The following is a 20,953-nucleotide window of genomic DNA, read 5'->3' as shown; positions in this document are numbered from 1 at the left end:
TCGTGTTATTATGTCTGTAATAATAGATAAGGTTTCAAAAGCAAGCAACCGATTTTACAAATGATTTCTGATAATATCATGGTTTTTCGTGTTGTTGTGTTTAACCATAGTAAGCATTGTAGTTTAATCGATATCAACAGATCATTATCTATCATCCTTTTATCCCTCTTTTTTTTAATAGATTTACGCCGCCGAGAAAAGTCGCATTTAGAAAAAGCGGGAATGTTACAAAGCTTCAGTCTGTCGAATGTTCCCATCATTCCAAGTCTCGCTTCGGTCTTGTCTATCATCATCCACATCTCTATGGGAAACTCACTCACCGCAGCTGAGGTAAGGCGTATACCCATTGGCCGCGAACCGGGTGGGGGTTTACAATTTTGTCTGGAGCCTATGGGAGGGGGTCGTCTCGCCCCCCTTTACATTCGAAGGACCAAAAATCTCACGATATCGCACCTCTTGGTATCTCCATGATTGATGATGATGATCCACAGCATTTATTTTGCGCCATATTTTTTGTTATAACATTCATAAGCGCAGACTCATCCAAGCTAATTACCAGCATCTGCAGTAATAAGTGACTTTTGAGAGGATTCAGTGTTGTCAATTTCACGGAGTGAAGAAGGGAGGGAGTTCCAGAGGCGTGGAGCAATGGATGAAAAGGCATGATCTCCATATCCCTTTAGGTGTGTGATGGGTACACGAAGAGTAACACCAGTACCAGATGAGCATATGCCAGGACGTAGATGGCGTTGTACTATTATGGAAGTCGCATATCCTGGAGCTAAACTATAGACAACCTTGAAAGTCAGGAGAAGGATTTTGAATTCGATCCTGTACTTAATTGGTTCTCTTTACAAGATAATATTGATAATTCTTATATATCCAGGGTAGCGATGTCGGTCCTATGAAGATTGAGCAAGATAAGTTGACAGGAATGGTTCGAAATCCAGTTATTATAAGTTTTATGTAAAAGACATGCATTGATGCATGCGATTGGCGATGATTCTATCAAAAGTAAGAAATATTGTTTGGATAAACAAAAAAGTTAAAAGCGTGGAATTTAGATTACTTATAGAGCATCTGCAATAGACGCCTGGCTGGAATAATTGTAAAATGGTGTTTAGGAATCTGCTCCCAGGAATATAACGTCTAAAACATCCCTACTGTTCTGAAGATGATGTTAAGTTATTTATACATCGGTTAATAGTAGCATACACGGCATGGTTGAGTCACATGGTTCGGGAGAGATCCTATAGCAATATAAATGAGTCTCATGTTAGGAGGATAAAATCTTGAAAAACCACTCTTGTTCTGTCTCTGTGTTTTCTTTTCTTGATAAATTGGTGTCACTTGCGTTTATTCCGTTGTAGACTCATCTCTCTGGCGTTTATTGATTCAATAAAATAAATGCTAAAATGTCTCATGCTCTTTCTTTGACCGCTTGGCTTTCTCCGCAGCCACATGCCTTGACCGAGCCGTAAACCCCAATAGGGGACACGACGTTTGTTCCGGCGACAATTGCTCCGGGTTGCAATAGGATATTATGGAAGGTTTGGGGTTTGGTTTAGTATATGGTATCGCGTTAAATCTACACTGTTAGAAAATTTATCCTTAAAAAAAGAAGTTCCTGCAGCAGAGTCTCGAGAGCACCTGTAATCTTACCAGATTGCGTAATCTTACAGGAAATTGGTATTTGGTGTATGGAACGTTACAAATTTCCTTTAATAAAACACCATTTTCCCCTTTTTAAACAGACCTGTCATGTTAAATTGCAGAAAAGTCCCTGTTTTATGAATTTACAGAATGATTCTGTCATTGCTTTCTTCAAAATCTTCTTTTTTCTGTAAAATCAGGGTTTTTTAACAGTGTGGGGATGAAGATGGTCATTCCATTAGGGTAGTGGAATAACAGCGGAGCAATTGTCGTCTGAGCAAGTTCCATGGAACCAAAATATGCTACCTTTTTGTATCCCTACAGGCTTTTACACTGGTGTCACTTCTGAATGTTTGTCGAGCTGTAATTGGTCCTACTCCTTTCGCTGTCCGTATGCTGGCTGAATCTACAGTAGCACTAGATAGACTCAAGGTACGAAGATCCATGTTGATGATAGCAAGTTTTCGCGATTGCAACGGGGACGGATTCTACAACATAGTAAATCTATTGAAAATGCCTGTCAAAGCACAATGAATAACTCGTAGGTCTTTGTCGATTATGGTGAACCGGGACCCCTACGAAAAACAGCATTTGCTGAAAGGGTGTTCCATCCCACGAGTGGTAAATAAATAAATAAATAAATAAAAAAGATCGTCCTAATATTCAGAGCTGACGAAAAATTGCAAATGTCGTTTGTCTAGAGTCATGGACGACGCTGCTGTTTTGATTCACTGATTTTCGACAAAGACTGCTTTTTATAATAAATTCCCTATGTTCCCCCTCCCCTTAAAAAAGGTGTTCCACTGCCGAATAAAGAAACAAACAGGAAATGAAAGGGAAAGGGGCAATGTCTTGACTTGTTTTTAGTTTTGGCCGTTATATCAAAATCGGCCATTAAAAAAAATATCGATTTTCATTTAGAAAAGGGATAATCCTTTGCTGGCTCACTCGTGAACATTCAATAATTTTCCCCGTATGCCATGGCACAATGTCCTTTGCATTTATTCAATACCATTTAAAATAGGGAAAAAGAAGTCATGTCCATGGTCAACATTATCATTGTTTTTTGTGTGTATTTTTCACTAATTATGCCACTGGTCATCATCTCAAACTTTACTTGGTTGCAGTCAATTATGACCATGGAAAAGGCCAAACCGAATGAGACGCTTGAGGATACGAGTACAAACATGGCGGAAATCAGAGAAGGAGAATTTGGATGGGATTCCTTTTCATGTAAACAAGATGACACGCGAGAGGATACACCGATAGAAACCACTCCCGAAGATAAAAATCAGAATGGAATTATCAACGTGGGCTTTAGCTCTGAACCAGGTAGGCCTATTCGTCTTGATATGTTGATGGTTTGGACGTTAACATGCCATGTCTATTGAGTCAATGTATTATTGACTTTTATCTGTTAATTTGTTGATTAGTTTATTAATATTAAAATATCTATTTATTCATTGATTCTAATCACATAAATCACAAGAACGTACGATCCCACCGCTGCCACCGTAATTACAAAACAGAAATATCTAATATTCGAGATGAAAATTTAGACCACTGTTTGAATGTTTATACGCCAGTTTTTATTATTAAATTCTAATATTCTTTTTTTTTTCAAATCCCTCCCCTTCTCCCTCCCTCTCTTTCTATTTTCCTTCGATTCCCTCTCTGGATTGCTTGCATTCTGCAAGAAATAATCAAGAATGGACTACACACTGCTGCTGATTCAAATAGGATTCATGGGCAGATATCTGACGTCAAACAGCGCGATTGCAATGACATCGCCAATAAATCCTCAAGTAATATTGTACCTGTCCTTTTCGACTTGAACTTTGACCTCAAAAAGGTAATTTACCCCTCACCCCACTTATATACATATGTGTAATTTCACCTGTCTTTTAATTGAAGCTGCATTTTTATACTTTTGGATCAAAACACGATTAGGTAATTTTGTAACTTTGTATTTCTCTATCATTGATATTCAATTCAATTCAAATAAAACATTTATTTTCTTCCATTTCACCACATATTTTTCTTGTAAACATAAGTTCAATCATAATAATATAATTGTCCAACGATGTTTTACACGGGCGTTTCACGGATCACCACACAATTTCCTAAACATTGAGTTTATTTGATAAAAAGGCTTGCTGTGCTACATCGAGAATCACTTTGTTTTACTTGTCAAGTATGTTTTATCATTTTGGCTGCCAAATCGATGAAGAACTTTTATGTTATTACATAACGTAACTTTATAAGCGATTCCACGGTCAGTCGCAATACACTTTTACGTTTCTTTTCTAATAATTGGTGCTGTCACAGGGGTGAGTCTTTCCCATTCTTTCTGTCTAGTTTATACTGTCACTTCATGTTGGCAACCGAGGCTTTAAAACAATACACACATAAATGTTGTATGCTATGCATTGTGGACTTCATGACGCCCCCAAAATCGGTCAGTCGCATTACACAAAGAATGTAAACAAACTGACTGATTAGTTTGTAATAGTTCTTTCAAATCCAAACACTTTCAATACCTGCAAAACGTTACTTACACATAGAAGTCTCAAATAAGACATTTGAATGAGGGAAGCAACTTAGAGTTTCTTTTGTTGATAGAAAAACTCCGGCCAGTCGCATTAGACTTTGTCCTGCACCTCAAATTTGACATTTTCAACCCTTCCCGCAACTTATTTATGATGATTTTCTTTATTGGTAAAATGACCTTTAGATTATCCAACTGATAATTTTACAAAACAAGCAATAGTTTTCTGTTAAATTTAAATCAAGTTAAATATATATACGTGTGTGTGTCTCGGCTATACATATTTGTTTATTTTTTGGGGGAGGGGGGGGTGAGGATTGTCCTATAAGGATATGCGTAAGACTTTTTTGGTGGCTTATTATGATCCCCTTTGTATTTAGGAACTTCCTTTTGAGTTTTAATAGAAGTTTTTGATCAAGATTTGAAATAGAGCCGCTTTTGCTTGATATCGCCCTTATACTTTCACTGAATTAGACTAAATACGACGGAATCAATAATTTAATGTTAACTTTTCAGGGGAAGTTGGTTGGTATATGCGGACCCGTCGGTAGCGGCAAGTCCTCATTGATCAACGCCATCTTAGGTCAGATGGAGAAGGTCAAGGGCTCCTGTAAGGTCAGGGGGACATTTGCTTACGCTGCCCAGGAGGCCTGGATCTTCAATGCAACGGTCCAGGAGAACATTCTCTTTGGCTCTCCGATGGATCAGGAACGGTATGCCATGGTCTTGGAGGTCTGCAGCCTCAAACAGGATCTTGCGATCTTGACTAATGGAGACCAAACAGAGGTAATCTCGCAGTTTCTTTCCTTATCAATTTTTTCACTCATTTTGGCGTAGTATTTAATCCTTGCCGGCCCGGGGAGCGTTTCAAGAAAGGAGATGTCCAATGTTTTTTTTTATGTGTGAGCTTATGTGTAGGCGCGTGGCGGGCACTTGGCGGGCACGTGCGTGTTTATGTTGTGTGAATGTATGTGTGCGTGAAATCTAGCTCGATTTATCAGCCATTTTGCAAAAGTAAGCTTACAAAATCACAAGATGAAGATTTTTTGTCTCGAATGTCGAATAATATGTGTTTTAAATGTTTCTGGGGAGACTATTAAGGAGTAAATACTAAAAACAAGGAATGATAATGTTATAACAATTTTAAAAAATGGCCGGGTTTGAGTGTGCGTGAGGATCTATAGGCCGATGTATGGCCGATATGTGTGTGACATTATTTGGAGTGTGTGTGTGTGTGATTGAGCGTTGGGAATGTATGCCGTGGCGGCTTGAGTGCGGGGGTGTGCATGAACTGTATGTGGGTGTATTTGTGTATGGGTGTGTGTGTAAGTGCGTGTGGATGAGTATCATTTATTCCTTTTTCCGGGAAATTTATCTGCATGTTGGTTATCGATTTCGCTTGTAGATAGGTGAGCGTGGGATCAATTTGAGTGGCGGTCAGAAGCAGAGGGTAAGTCTTGCTCGGGCTGTGTATGCTGACCATGATGTTTATCTTCTTGATGATCCACTGAGTGCAGTAGATGCCCATGTCGGAGAACACATCTTCAAGAAATGCATAAAGGGCGCCATGAGCAACAAAACTATTCTTTTCGTCACACACCAGCTCCAGGTATAAAAATGACAAGTTTGATTTTATTTCTTTTATTCATTGTATGTAAGATTATTGTCCCATTCTAATCCATTGGGTATTTGGTATTGAATCCATAAAATTTTTGGTAAAGGGATTGCTTACAATCAGGGTATACCGAGCTGACTCTCATTTGACGAAAAAGTGGCTTTATCTTCCCTCAATTTTAGCGTGTGAGTTGCAAATTTTTCTTTATTTATTTCAAATCGTCAGGCATAAGGTCAGTCACGTATTTCTATAATTTTTGAAAGAGGTTCAATCTCTAATACAATCTTGACTGTTCAGCCCATAGCGCCTTTTCTTGTGGGTACATGTTTGACACTTTGTTTCATAAGATGATTATATTGGCCACCCAAAATTAATTAACAAAAAACTCTTGTGGTTCATTACCAACAGAAATTGGCCTTTTAACTGGCCGAAGGATGTGATAGTCTTCGAGAGGGTTGGTAGCTTGTTCCACAGCTTAGCAACAACGGTAATAGATATGTCACCCGCATCAAGTCACATGAATGTGATATCCACTCCTGTGAATGATATATATAATAACGATAGTAATTGATGACATTATACGCGAAAGCATTTAAAGGAATGAAGCTTATCAGGAGCCCATTTACCTTACCTGGGATGAGTCCGGCGCAGTGCTGACAAATCGTTTGCGGTCGGAAATTAACGCCATTGTTGTGATTCGAAAAAAGGACCCTCCCATTGAAAACAAGAAAGTCGCAACTACTAGACAACGAGTTAGCCTATCAATGATACATCAGATTTCAATAACGTTTCCCCTGATTCAGTACTTACAAGACTGTGATTCTGTAGCCGTAATGATGGACGGACACATCAGGGAACAGGGGACGCACAGCGAACTGATGACACAGAAAGGGGAGTATGACAGACTTATCACCACTCACTGCAGGAGACTGGAAGACATAGTCGAAGAAACGGAAGACGAGGAAGAAGATGATGATGACGAAGTGTTCCTCTGCCCTCCTCAAGCCAAAAGGTACATGGAACATCCATAAGGATTTTTTTTCTGTTTAAATCGCCAAATTGTTTTTTTTTTTAAGTTAAGGTACGTCCAAATTGTTCATTGAAATTTTAGGGCGCCAACTTGACCTTTTAAGTTGGGTTTCGTCAATTTGTCCATAGACTCCAAATGATCTTAAAATTAGTGTACGACATGTTGATCTTAAATCAAGGGGCGCGGTAAGGGGAAGGGGTCTGTGAATAATAATATGATAGTGATGTTTTTATGATTTTCTTGTCGCTTTTTGATCAACGTGAACTATTATCAAAATTATGCAGTCTGTATAATAACTACTTCCTATATATTATATGTAAATACGCAGGGAGCACAGACGAATATCGTCCACCACTGTAGCACACAACACTTACCGTAGACGGATATCATCTACCAGCATCAGTAACTTTTCAAAGGTACCAGTGGTCACACGAACCAGATCATCGACATCTAGTATCAGCAGCTTCAGCAGCTTCGATGATGGTAACATCAACATTGACCAGGAAGGTACGATATTGTGTTACTTATTTTTAGTAGTAGTAGTAGTAGTAGTAGTAGTAGTAGTAGTAGTAGTAGTAGTAGTAGTAGTAGTAGTTGTAGTAGTAGTAGTAGTAGAAGTAGTAGTAGTAGCATGAGCGTCAGCGCCAGAAGATTATATTTTATTCCTGGGGGGGGGGGGCATCTACCCCCAAACACAAAAGATAATCCTCTGTGCTGAGGGCCTTGAGCAGAAGTATGGTATGATAATATCAGCCAGTATCGATGTTATGATCGTCAACTCATTTAATTCTTTAGTCAAGGGACGCGTTCCATGAACCAAAGAGTCACTGATGTTCATTCAGTATTATTACGACCTCACTGAAAATTGGACCAATAGTAGATCAAGCCTAGACGAAACGGCAATTAAACCAAACTGATCGTAGTCCAAACGTGTTTTTCAATGTCGTATTAGACTCTCTGGGAAATAGATCAACTGCTGTTAGACCAATTGCATATAAACAATTAACCTTACAGGACATCTGACCACATCAGAAGAACGATCCCACGGTTCACCTTCGGGGGAAGACTACCTTGGTTACATCAAAGCCATGGGAGGCTCCTTCGCTCTTTTCTCAATCCTCTTCACTTACATCGTCGTGATAGGGATGCTGACAGTTAATAACTGGTGGCTAGCTTATTGGATTGAAAAGAGTAACAACCGACCGGTGAGTCCATGAACATTTTAAAGACAACCCCATTCAGAAATTGTATATACAGTAATAATGATGAGAATATGCAGCATTTACGAAGCTCTTACTGCAATATTTCTGAGCGCTGTATGTGCCTACTGTTTAACTGGCTTTAACACGGCTACTCTGATCAGGCCCCTGAGCATTCAAATAATTTATTCATACCGGATACACATTTACTACACCTGGGTGCAGAGTGGCAAATGTAGATTAACGCCTTGCCAAAGGATGTGAGTGCTGTGGTGGCCGGGGTTCGAACCCTGGACGTTGTGGTTCAAAGTCCGGAGACATCCACTGAACCACAACACCTCTAAACGATAAACGCCTTATTGCCGAAGGACGATAGTACTACGGTGGGATTCGAACCAGTTCACACTGTGGAACACAATGTGCATTAACATTTTAACAGTGTAAATTATATTTTCGCATAGTCCACTATGTGAACACTCACATTGCTCGTGTCCACAGTATGGAATTTTCTTTACACTGTTCAATTTGACCATTTTAACAGTGTGGGTCAATTTTTTACGTGGTCCACTATGAGAAAACATTGTGAATACTCGTGCTGTTAAGTTTCCACAGTGTGAAATTATCTTCACACTGTTTAATTTGAGCATTTTATCAGTGTGAATCACATCTTTACAAAGTTCACACTGTACGCACACTATGTAACACTGTGTTCTTGAAAAGTGAAAGATGGTCCATGTACCTGGACTCGAACTTTCTTTGTCCATTTTTCTTTCTGTACCACATAATTTATTTCCATTTAAAGACTTTGAATGAGTTAAGATATTTTTCATAGTCTAGATTCAATTTCAAACCAACCCCACTGGGAGGAATACAGTGTCACAAAGTGTGATCACAGTTTGTTCACATATTGGACTTTGTGAAAATATTATTCACACTGTTAAAATGCTCAAATTAAACAGTGTGAAGATATTTTTACACTGAACACCTCGACAAATGTGATTGTTCACATCGTGTTCACACGGTCGAATATGTGAATATGTGATCCACATTGTTGAAATGCTCAGATTTAACAGTGTAAAGATATTTTCACACTGTGGACACCTCGACAGCTTGACTGTACACAGCGTGTTCACATAGTCGACTATGTGAATAAGTGATTCACATTATTTAAATGCTGAATTTCAACAGTGTGAAGGTGATTTCACATTATGATCCACATTGTAAAAACACTGTGGCACACACTGTGGGACAATGTGTTATTTCTAGTAGGGAATAAAGGCAAGACAATTTGCAATTTCAGTTTTTGCACTTACTCAGATTTGAACACGCAGCTGTCGAATTTGATTGGTCATGTTGGCGCTGGGGCGTTAGGCTATAGGCCTACATGTACCAAATACCAAACAGAGCTTTTGAAAAAATATAATAATCATGACAACATTATTTTCCCCATTTTCTTTTACCATATAACAAATGATGCACAGTATAATGAGACGGTAGACGGGGAAGCCCCAACTTTAGTGAACGATCCTAACCTCTGGTTCTACATGCTGGTGTATGGAGGAACCCTGCTTCTGATATTTATCGTAGCCGCCTTTAAGAGTGTTATCTACATGAAGGTAAATTATTTATTGAAATTTTAAAATATTCCATAATTCAAAGTGCTTTATTTTTATAACTGGTAGATGTCTACATATTTTTTCAGAATAATTGATTAAACATATGTGAAACCAACGATATCGTCAAGCGTCAATCTCCCAGTGAATAAGAAAAAGTAACAGTAATTTACCATTTACATATTGTTTAAACATTTAAATAAATCAAAGGTTTAAATCTCCTAACAAAATAAAGATTGGTAGAAATAATAGTAATTAATCCTCAGTCGTTTGATAGAACAATTACATAAAAAAAGTTTTTGCAGTTTGGGACAAGTTTATTGTCATATCTAACCAGCTTTTGAAAATATGATAAAGTTTGAAGAAAGCACTGATATCTCTGACGAGCGGCCGTGCGCCAGCAAGATCTTTTTCTATATATCACATAACTTGATTTTGTTTATAATGTCTCCTCACTTTTTTTTGTTATTGTATCGTTCTGCAGAATTGACGTCATAGAGGTTTCCTTGATTTCAAGTTTTTGATATAATGTCTTTGTCTATCTTCTTTGCTTTCCTCATAGTTTACATTAAACGCGTCATCCTCGTTACATGAGAATCTATTTAGATCGGTCATTCGAAGTCCAGTCAGCTTTTTTGATACCACCCCTACCGGACGAATTCTAAATAGATTCTCCAAAGACATAGATGAACGTGAGTAGATTTAACTGTAGACTGTTTTCTTGTTGTCCGTACAAATTAATCCGTCTGTCTCGTTTGTGATAGATCAACTTCATACTTGGTCCATGTATTCAAATGTGAAGGGAGGTCATCTGATTAGATTTTCGGGTAACCGGGTCAAAATTTACAGAACTTCTTGAGCTTGACCACGGAATGTGCCAATCCTCAGGAAAGATGGTAGCTTGTTCCACAGATTAGCAACGACATCACTGAAATCAATATCACCGGCACGTTTTTTGTAGAGACGAAGATGTCCTTGTATTCTTTTTTTGTAAAGGGATATTTCTTCACGTAATGACAGTGATTAGATGAATATAATTCAGTGAAATCCTGGAGTAAAATAACCATGAACATTGCGTTTGTTATATTTGCATGGTAGGTTACGGTACAGTCAGAATTTAACATAAGAAGAAAATTAATTAATCAAAATCAATTCTTGAAAAATCATTTTGATTCGTAGTCGATGTCATGCTCCCAATCAACATGGAGATGAGCCTGAACTATCTCCTTACGATCGTCGCATCGTTGATCACCATCTCCATCGTCTTCCCGTATTTCATCTGCGCCGTCATCCCTGTCGCCCTCGTCTTCGCCCTCATCATGGTCTTCTACCGCAAGGGCGTCAACGACCTCAAGCAGTTGGAGAACCTGAGTCGATCACCTTGGTTTTCCCACATTGGATCTACCGCTATGGGTCTACCCACCATTCACGCCTATGGAAAGACCAATGACGTCATTACGAAGTGAGTCCTGTCTTTGCGTGCTCAAGAACCGTTCGGGGGTTTATTAACAACCTAAAAAGGTTCCAAAGTGGCTGTTTAAAGGTAATTTACAGCATTTTAGGGAACCTTCCAAGTTTATAATACGGGAAAGCATAGGACCCTCTAAGAACATTTTTTTTCCTAAGAGTATTCTATAAACTAACCTCTAAGAGCATTTTTTCCTACGAGTGTTCTATAAACTAAGTTCTAGGAGCACCTGATAGTAAACTGTTACTCATAAACGGATGTTGTCCATCACCTCTAATATTTTCGTGACTAACAGGCCTTGTAAATTTTAGCATATAAGCTCACATGGTAAGTCATCACATTACTTTCTCAGACCGACAATGCCCGAGGCAAACCAAATAGTTTCTTTCCCAAGAAAACTTTGTTAGCTGTGCCCAAGAGAACTAACTGTATCATAATATTTCCAGTGCTCTACACTCTAAGAGCTACTGGCGAAACTGTCTGAGAAACTGAATAGTCTGACTCCTTGATTTGATATCAAACAAATATGAATGTAATAATGAAAGTGCTGATGAAACAATGTTAATGACGGCACAAAACTGGAAGAATGTTCGATTCATTTTCATTACAGATTCGTTGATCTTCTAAACACGAATGCTTACCCTCTGATGCTGTTCAGGATGGCAAACCGTTGGGCTGGAGCAAGACTTGAGCTTCTTGTTATTCTTGTAGTCACCATTACGAATCTTCTGGTTGTTCTCTATCACGGAAAGATACCGCCCTCAACGGCTGGTTTTGCTGTCTCCTACGCAATGCAGGTACGTTTTTTTTTTTCTGTCCGTCATCACGCCTTGTTCTCACGAGGCTCAGGAAACGTTTTGCGAAGGTTTGCAAGGACGCGGATATAAGAACTTCGCAAAGTCCAACATTTATATTTTAGGTCATAAAGTTGCCCAAAATGTGCGCTTAATTAGGCCTATTTTTTTTTTACACAAAATTACTGGCAAACGAAAAGCAATTACAAAAGTCCTTGCAAATCTTCACAAATGTATTGTGAGTCCCTTGAAAAGCAGCAGCAGGCTTAATAAACCCACTTTTTTCGGTTCGTTTACACTGACTGTACCGGGTGACTTTTTATAACACACTTATGCAATAAATCAATTGTAGTTATTGCCACCTTTGCGAAAAATAGATGATAGTGACAAGGATGCAGTTTATAATTATTCCAGGCAGGGGTACTTTACAAAAAGTACCAGATGAGTTTTAGACTAATAAAGGAGATTAATTTCTTAAGGTGTTTGCAAGAAATATTTCTTTTATCATTTGAAAGCAGTGTAGGTCTATCTTCGTTAATATAGCTATGTTTTTTCTTTGTAAATATTTTGAAACACATCAAAAACAAATTTATTTTTTTCTTTTTGAAAATAAACACTTCATAAAAATAAATTAGAATTTAATTTTGTGATAGATTTTGTCATATTGACATACGTCTCCCTTTCATCTATTCCTTTCTTTCTTTACTTTATATTTGGGAAGGGGGTAAGCTATTCGATTTGTTTTAGATGGATTTTTTCGGGGATCAAGTGCCCCCTCCCCCAACCAGTATCTATACGCCATTGATTGCAACATTTCATTATTTTGAATTATTCATTTTTTAAATCAAGCTAAATCAAAATCAATTTGATTAAATTTAATTATTTTTCTTGTCATCACAGCTTACAGGAATGTTCCAACTTACAATGAATATGCTGACTGATACGGAAGCACGCTTCTTCTCTGCTCAAAGGATAATGCAATACATTAGGGTAGGTTTATGACTGCAAAATCTACAGAAAAATATAAAAACGCAAATTTCAAACACACAACATATTCCAATTTCACGACAAGTTACAAAACAAATTACAAAGTGGGTGATCATTCAAATGGCCACTCTGGAAAGAATATCCTGCAAGTTAAGGATAAAATGCTACTAATTTTCGTTTGAGATCCCTCTTATTTTAATCCATTCTAAATTTTAAAATAGTTGTTACCAAATGAAAATAATCGTTAGTATTATTACGATGATGATTTTAATTATCATCGTCATCATCATCATCATAAATTATTGTGATTATTTATGTTATTATTATCATTATTGACGTTGTTATTCTTCTGATCATTGTTATTATTAATGTTGTTATTATTATTGTTGTTGTCATGTTAACATTAAAATTAAAGTTATTATTGTTATCATAATTATTATCATCATCATGAATATTATTTTCATCATCATCGTAATAATTGTAATCGTTGTTTTTATTATTTTCTATAAGGACAATTAATTGAAACGTTTTCACGCCACCTCACAAAAGTTACGAAATTTCATGCTGATTTTGGCAAAATACACCCATTGGGAATGGATGAAAGAAACATTTTTCTAATGATCAATGCCCATAAATGTTATTGCTTTTGTATAAAGGATCTCAAACCTGAGGCCTCAGAGACCACCCAGACGAGTAGGCCAGAAAAAGAGTGGCCGAGCCAAGGAGAGATTCGATTCCATCACTTCCGGATGAGATACCGGGAGAACCTACCATTGGTCCTCAAGAATGTCACCTGTAGCATCCGAGGAGGAGAGAGGATCGGCATCGTGGGAAGGACTGGATCGGGTAGGTTGTTCACGAGCGACTTTACGAACGACTGCTGACCCTTTTTTAAGAGCTAAATCAACACCTATGGAAATTTTGTGCATATCATTTACCGCAAGAAAGGCTCACCAGTCGTTCGTAAAATCGTTTGTAACTTACGAGCACCTTTATGAAACACCCACCAGCTTAGAAATCCATAGAAGCCACCACGTAGGGGGGACGTGTCCCCCCAAGTCAAAACAGTAGGGGGACACAATATCAAATGCCCCCCTACTATTTGTGGACATTTATGATGGTGAGAAATACATCATTCAAAATCGAAATAAAACATGTATTTTAGGACGAGATGGCCTCTCTTTTGGGATGACAACCATTTTTTTTGCTTGCTTGTCAAATCTATTTTCGTCGAAATGACCTTAAATTTGGAGTGATAACCTTTTTTTGTCAATTTTCCAGCCCCTTGTCCCCCCTACCTTTCGGGAGAGATTTCCGCCCCTGCAAGCTACCAAGTTTCACTATCAAGAAAAGGAGCAGAAAGGGAAAAGGGTGAAATACATTGTTACCTGATGTCCAAATCTATCAAAAAAACAAATTTTTTCTATCAAACACGTCAAAATTTTTGCTTCCTTCGTTCACATTTTATTTTAAATAAAAAATTTACCCCATACCTCATGTCTGTCAACCTCAAATGTTCCTAATAAACAGGCACTGGCACCCACCCTATTTTTGTGAAGAAAAGATGAGAAAATAATTAAAAAGAAGGATTGAAAGGATGAAAAGAAAAGGTTTAACTCGTTCAATACCTTAAAATATTCAATCGAAGAAGAAACACTGGCGCATACCTTCTGTTTCATCTGCACCATACCTGTCAAAATACTTTAAGCGCCCTAACCCGTGGAAAAGGTGTATCAAAAGTTGGTCTCATTCTGTCAGAAGAGGATCCATGAATTTAGAATTGGGGCAGAGAATATGAAGTTTTTCTTTTCTGGGCTATAACGGAACAACAATACACTGTAAAAACTGTGGTGTTAAAACTGACACCAGTTGGTGTTAATAGAGGACCACACCCTAAGGTGTTAAAATTACACCCTACAGATTGAACATAACACCAAAGAGTGTAAAATGTAACAACCAAAGGCGTTGTAATAACACCTATAGGTGTTAAAGGTCAAGTCCACCCCAGCTAAATATTGATATGAATAAGTAGAGAAAAATCAAACTAGCATAACACCGAAAATTTCATCAAAATCGGGTGTAAAATAAGAAAGTTATGGCATTTTAAAGTTTCGCTTATTTTTCACAAAACTGTGATATGCACAACTCAGAGACATGCAAATGAGTCATGCGATGATGTCCATCACTCACTATTTCTTTTGTTTTTTATTGTTTGAATTATACAATATTTCATTTTTTACAGATTTGACCATAGGGACCGACTTGACTGAACCATATAGTAATAAACAATGCTAATTCCACATGTTCAGGGAGGAATTAATCACTGTTTCACTTGACAATGAGGAGAAAATTAGAATATTTAACATCTCATATAATAAAATACAAAAGAAATTGTGAGTGAATGACGTCATCAGTCTCCTCATTTGCATACCGACCAGGATGTGCATATAACTGTTTTGTGAAATTAAGCGAAACTTTAAAATGTCATAACTTTCTTATTTTACATCCGATTTTGATGAAATTTGCAGTGTTATGCTTGTTGGATTTTTCTCTTTTTATTCAAATCAAGTTTTTGTCGGGGTGGACTTGTCCTTTAAACTAACACTGTCAATTTAACATCGGTGTAAAATAACTGTTGTGGTCCTCTATGTACACCGGTTAACACCACAGTTTTTGCTGAGAACCATACTGAACCACGTTCTTTTTTGCGGTAAATTACCAATTCGTCTATTGCCATCTCGTCCGTTCATCAAATGGTTTCCCTTTATTGTAATGCCATTTCGTCTATCAACATTTCGTCTAACAACCATTTGTCCAATAATCACTTTGTCATATCACCACTTTGTCTTTAACAATTTCGTCTCGTAACCAGTTGGTCTAATACCCATTTTCTTTTTATTCATTTCGCCCAATTAATATTTAGTCCAATTACACCAAATGTTATATGAACTAAATGGCTATTGGCCCAACTGGATATTAGACGAAATGGTGAGTGGACAAAACGGCAATTAGAACATGTTGATAGTGGACGAACTGATGGTAGAACAAATTATAATAGATGAGTTGGTAATTGGACGATTTGGCATTAGACCAATTGGAAATACAGAAATCGAGACAGTGTCAGATTCAGGATGTGATTACATTCATAACAATAATCAAATATGATTTACTAAAAACGTGTTTAATTTTTCGTTAATCTCTCAGGGAAGTCGTCTTTGAGCGTTGCCTTGTTTCGTCTGGTTGAAGGATGTGATAAAGGCTCGATATCTATCGACGGGGTGGACATATCAGGACTTGGTCTGTTTGATCTTAGATCTAAGATGTCCATCATTCCCCAAGATCCAGTTCTATTTATTGGTACAGTCAGGTAAGTATATGGTTGGCTAAACATTTAGTAGGATGGACTTTTCTGAATGCCCTTACACCCGAAGACAATTCCGTAAAATAATCAACCTTTTTGTACATCCAACCCCCATTTGTCTCAGATTTTACATCACTTCATAAACTGACCAAGTGAAGGTTCATTACAGACTGTCAAAAGAACAAGAAATCAGAGACAGAAAATGTCATGAAGGTCCCACATATATGGGGTTGGACGTACTATATTATGGAATTGCCCCCGATCAGGACAGCCGTACTAAAACCTGGGATAGAGTGTGTAGTGCTACGAACGAAGCGCTATACATGCAATATATCATATTTCTTTTATTGCTAATACTAATTTTATCATCATTATCATCATTATTTCATGCTACTGTTATTATTATTTTTATTACTATTACTACTTTTAATATCATCATTTTTTGTACTATTGTGATTGATTGATTGATTGATTGATTGATTGATTGATTGATTGATTGATTGATTGATTGATTGATTGATTGATTGATTGATTGATTGATTGCATTTACTCTTTTCATTCCAAAATTCAAAAAAAGTAATGTAAGGCAAAACACAAAAATACAATATACATAAATGAAAAAAAGGGAACCCACTGGAAAGCAAAGCTTGTTAGTCTGGGTTCCCTGCAATAAATAGTTAAAGTATACCTTTGATCAATGAAATTCAAATTTATAATCATCATCATCATCATTATTGTTATTTGGTATAATGAGAAATAACGTTGTCTCTCGTATTTGACTTATTTTTGTTACACGATTTTGTTTATTTAGGTTTTCCTTTCCTTCATGTGACATCAACCGGAAATTTATTCATTTTCTGTTATTATCACATTTAGATACAATTTGGACCCTTTCGGTGAAAAGAGCGACAGTGATCTATGGCGAGCACTTGAAAAGGCCTACTTGAAAGAGAAGGTGTGTATTGTTTAGTGTCATGGGACAAGACAGTCATGCGACAGATCACCTTTTTTTTTCTTTCTTTCTTTCTTTCTTTCTTTTACTCGTTTTTGTCCTTTGTTTTGTTGTTGTCTTTTCTTTCAATTTGTCTGTTCTTGTAATATTTCGTCTGTCTTGTTTTGGTATAACTTTTTGTCATGTCTTGATCTTGTTCCGTTCTGTCACGTCCTGTTTTCGTAACGTTTTGTCTTGTGTGTCCTTTTCACTTTTTCTTCATATCTTGTAATATAATCCAGCCTTGTTTATCTTTTACTTGGGAGAATATGTAAAAAAAAAATACATTTAACAAGGATTTACATATAATTTTTACATATAATTTTTACAAGAAAGATATGATGACTTGTATATTGTATCTTTTTTGAACTTCAACAAGAACGAGATGATTTGAATATCATATATATATTGTGTTTTTTTTGCATTAAGTCTTATTTATTGAAGGAAACCTTCAAGAACAAGCTTTGCTTTCCAGAAGGTTCCTATTTCATTTCAAAATGTTATATCATATTTTGCTTTACTTTGTAACTGTGTTGCAATTTTGGAATGAATAAATTCGTTGTCAATCAATCAAACCTGTGGCATGTGAACTACATTCTGTGTCAAGAATCAGACCACTGTGTATATTTGGTGAAAATACACACAATATGCGGTTCAATCTAAAATTTCATACAGAAGAATAATAATTAAAAAAAAAACAATGATTGTATAATCTGACTTGATCATAACATGCCATATATAGATGATATTTTATTTACGGTCGTATTTCAAAACGAAAATAAATATATGTTGGCTTACACTGCAATCATCACTTTGTCGTGAAAATTAAAAAAAAGCTCAAAATCAACTATGATTAATTTTGGCTACGTAGTCAAGTCATTTAATGCATTTTAACAATTTTTTTGTGATTATAAGAGTTTGTTTTCTACTGTTCAGATTAGCTCGCTGGAGGGTAGTCTTGAGGCACCCGTCACAGAAGGAGGGGACAATTTCTCGGTTGGTGAGAGGCAGCTGATGTGTATGGCGAGGGCGTTGCTTCGGAATAGCAAGGTAGTAAAATTGTGTGTATGGAAAGCCGAGTGTGTGCTGAATACATATCTAAGATTTCATAGATTTTCTTTGTATTTATAATTTCAATATAAGACGTATTATAAGGCCTACACCTTTATATAAAAGAACTGTAAATCTATTTCATTTTCCTCGATTGGTGTTAATGCAAATAAATACCATTTTATCATGAGTATTTTGATCTCATGTTCATTTTCATTGATAAAATAATAATTTTGTGTTCTGTTCCATTTATACACCAAAAAACTTTACGTTCTTTCTCATTTACATATCAAAAAGCAAGATTTTCTGTGTCTCTTACATGTGTTTTTACGCTGTCTGGAGGTCACATACTTTCTTAAAACTTTATTGGTGAATTTATGGTCCTTTCTCTGTCTTCTGTGCAAGAAGTTCTGATCTTGGTGTTTTTATTAACTCTTTTATTATCTCTCACAAGACTGAACAAATTTTATTTTCCGTAAACATTTCAGATATTATTCTTGGACGAGGCAACAGCAGCAATCGACACAGAAACGGATAGCTTGATCCAACAAACAATTAGAACAGCGTTTAGTGACTGCACTACCCTCACTATAGCCCATCGGCTGAATACAGTACTAGACTCAGATAAGATTCTAGTTATGAAAGACGGAACGGTAATTAGCCTTTTCTCTCTAATTTGTATGTGTATGTCTTTGTAGTTTATGATATTTCCTTACTCTGTATTTTCATGGTAAATGCAGTTTGTTTAACTGCAAAGCGCCTTTGTAAAGCAGTTTGCTATTTTATTTATTTATTTGTTTATTCATTAATTCAACATATTCATAGAGGATTAAGAAGAAAATCTATTCAGCAAGTGGGTCAAAGCTAAACAGTACCGTGCGGTATTAAATCAATAAAACACAAGAAATAAATATTAATATGTGTGGGGGGATGGGGGTTTGGGTGTATATGGACCTGGAAGTGGGGACATTTTTTGTGTTTTTAACCCATTAACCGGGGACATCAGAAAAAAGGGGACGTCCCCTTTCCAGATAGCCATACCAATTTTCTTTTATCTTGCCTAGTTACTCTCATACAGAAAATGCAGTTTTTTAATCCCTTAGTAAGATCGGTTAAACTCATGTTCTGTGTGTAGAAGAAGGACGCATCCCCAATTAAAAATCGTGCTGTTTGGTACTTATTTTGTCCTCAAATGTGTCCGTTAGTGCCTGTGGGTGTGTGTGTGTGTAAAACAGTGCACACACACGTCCCCACTATCCATGGTGGGGGTGCGTGAGGGTGTGTGGGTGTGTGCGTGTATATGTAATAAAGAAACAGAAACTGAAAAAAATAATATAAAATGGAAAAATATTTGGCTGTAATGAACACTATGAGGATTGTATGAGGAAAAATAAAATAAGTGAGATCATTTTTATTTCTATCGCCCTATACAGGTTGCCGAGTTCGACTCTCCGGGAGCTCTACGTGCAAACCCCAAATCCATCTTCAGCGGAATGTTATCCGCAATAGCAGCTGAAACTCAGGACACCTAGTGCAAAATAACTTCTCAGGACAAATGACGTCACAATGCAGTGTTACCGTTCTAGAACATTTATACTGCAATTATTATTTTCATTCAACTTAGACTGTTTGCTGCCAAATATTATTACATGATAAACAAAGAATGTTCCATTACTAATGCGTTTAGACAATCTGTACAGCGCACAGACTCACCTAGCCATGTCGCGTTGATAATTTTAGTCTCGATCTGATTGCAATAGTGTTGAAAGAAATCCGGATTATCATTTGCCTTCCTGGCGCTTGGAAGCGCGGGAATCAAACTAATGGGGCGTTGCTAGGAACGTGCAATTAATCACAAGTAAATTTTAGGTTCCTAAAATCAATTGAAAGTCATGCATTTCATTGAAAATTTGCAGTTGATTGACGGTCTACCTATTGCATCAACTAGTATAAATTAATTTGCTTTACTTGAAATTGATCATTCACTTGTAAATTTGCAACTGGAATTTGCAATTGATTGCATGTCTCTTGCATCACCCAAGCCATCTTTAGATGTTGTATATTTTACTCGTAAATAGATGGAGCTAGCGCCGGATCTGTTTATAATGTGTTACAAGGAGAATTAATTAATATGACGTGGGGTACTTTGTTCGACGATGATATTTACAAATCAATTCACTTACATCAGGTTTAAAATGCGTTCACCACCAATGTACAGTGCGTCCCAGTGAAAAGGAAACTGGGATTCGGACATCTTTTTTTTTCTTCAACGGTAAATTAATCATATTTCATTTCATTGTACAATTTAATTATTCCTCTAACATTTTGATTTCTAATATGCGACGAACACTTCAAAATCTGATTGCGCAGAAAAATTGGAAAAGATTGGTTCGTGATATTACAATCGTTCTTATTCGACGAATGGCTCATTAGCATTTATTTTGTATTCTTTGTTAAGATTCTCTCACTGATCCCTGAAATGAGAGGGATTCCGCTTACCACCTGAGTTCCGCGCAAATGGTTTCTGATAGGCCTCAATATTTATTGTTAGTAGTCTGCCATGCGTGAATAATGTCCTAAGCTGTTGGTCTCAAATTAAAGATGACATTTCCACTCTTACTGTATTCATATTAGATACATGTTT

The 20,953-nt window shown here is 36.8% G+C and overlaps 1 protein-coding gene across 2 annotated transcripts in view; it reads left to right on the top strand.

Annotated features, from left to right (window-relative positions):
* LOC129279411 (ATP-binding cassette sub-family C member 5-like) overlaps positions 1-20,548 on the top strand; it is a 43,149-nt gene extending 22,601 nt beyond the window's left edge. For both annotated transcript variants that reach the window (XM_064111242.1, XM_064111243.1), the window contains 20 exons: positions 182-330; positions 1,978-2,085; positions 2,781-2,985; positions 3,351-3,505; positions 4,718-4,987; positions 5,607-5,810; positions 6,620-6,828; positions 7,175-7,353; positions 7,861-8,051; positions 9,527-9,661; positions 10,221-10,350; positions 10,838-11,120; positions 11,737-11,923; positions 12,821-12,910; positions 13,564-13,753; positions 16,112-16,274; positions 17,145-17,223; positions 18,196-18,309; positions 18,798-18,962; positions 19,743-20,548. In XM_064111242.1, coding sequence (XP_063967312.1) covers positions 182-330; positions 1,978-2,085; positions 2,781-2,985; positions 3,351-3,505; positions 4,718-4,987; positions 5,607-5,810; positions 6,620-6,828; positions 7,175-7,353; positions 7,861-8,051; positions 9,527-9,661; positions 10,221-10,350; positions 10,838-11,120; positions 11,737-11,923; positions 12,821-12,910; positions 13,564-13,753; positions 16,112-16,274; positions 17,145-17,223; positions 18,196-18,309; positions 18,798-18,962; positions 19,743-19,841 — 3,305 coding nt within the window. In that variant the 3' untranslated portion in view covers positions 19,842-20,548. The remainder of the gene's footprint in view (positions 1-181; positions 331-1,977; positions 2,086-2,780; positions 2,986-3,350; positions 3,506-4,717; positions 4,988-5,606; positions 5,811-6,619; positions 6,829-7,174; positions 7,354-7,860; positions 8,052-9,526; positions 9,662-10,220; positions 10,351-10,837; positions 11,121-11,736; positions 11,924-12,820; positions 12,911-13,563; positions 13,754-16,111; positions 16,275-17,144; positions 17,224-18,195; positions 18,310-18,797; positions 18,963-19,742) is intronic.
* The last annotated feature ends 405 nt before the right edge of the window (positions 20,549-20,953 follow it).

The sequence above is a fragment of the Lytechinus pictus genome, chromosome 16 (assembly GCF_037042905.1).
Source record: "Lytechinus pictus isolate F3 Inbred chromosome 16, Lp3.0, whole genome shotgun sequence".
Taxonomy (NCBI): domain Eukaryota; kingdom Metazoa; phylum Echinodermata; class Echinoidea; order Temnopleuroida; family Toxopneustidae; genus Lytechinus; species Lytechinus pictus.
Note: the sequence above shows the minus strand (reverse complement) of the source record. Positions and strands in the feature narration are given on the sequence as shown.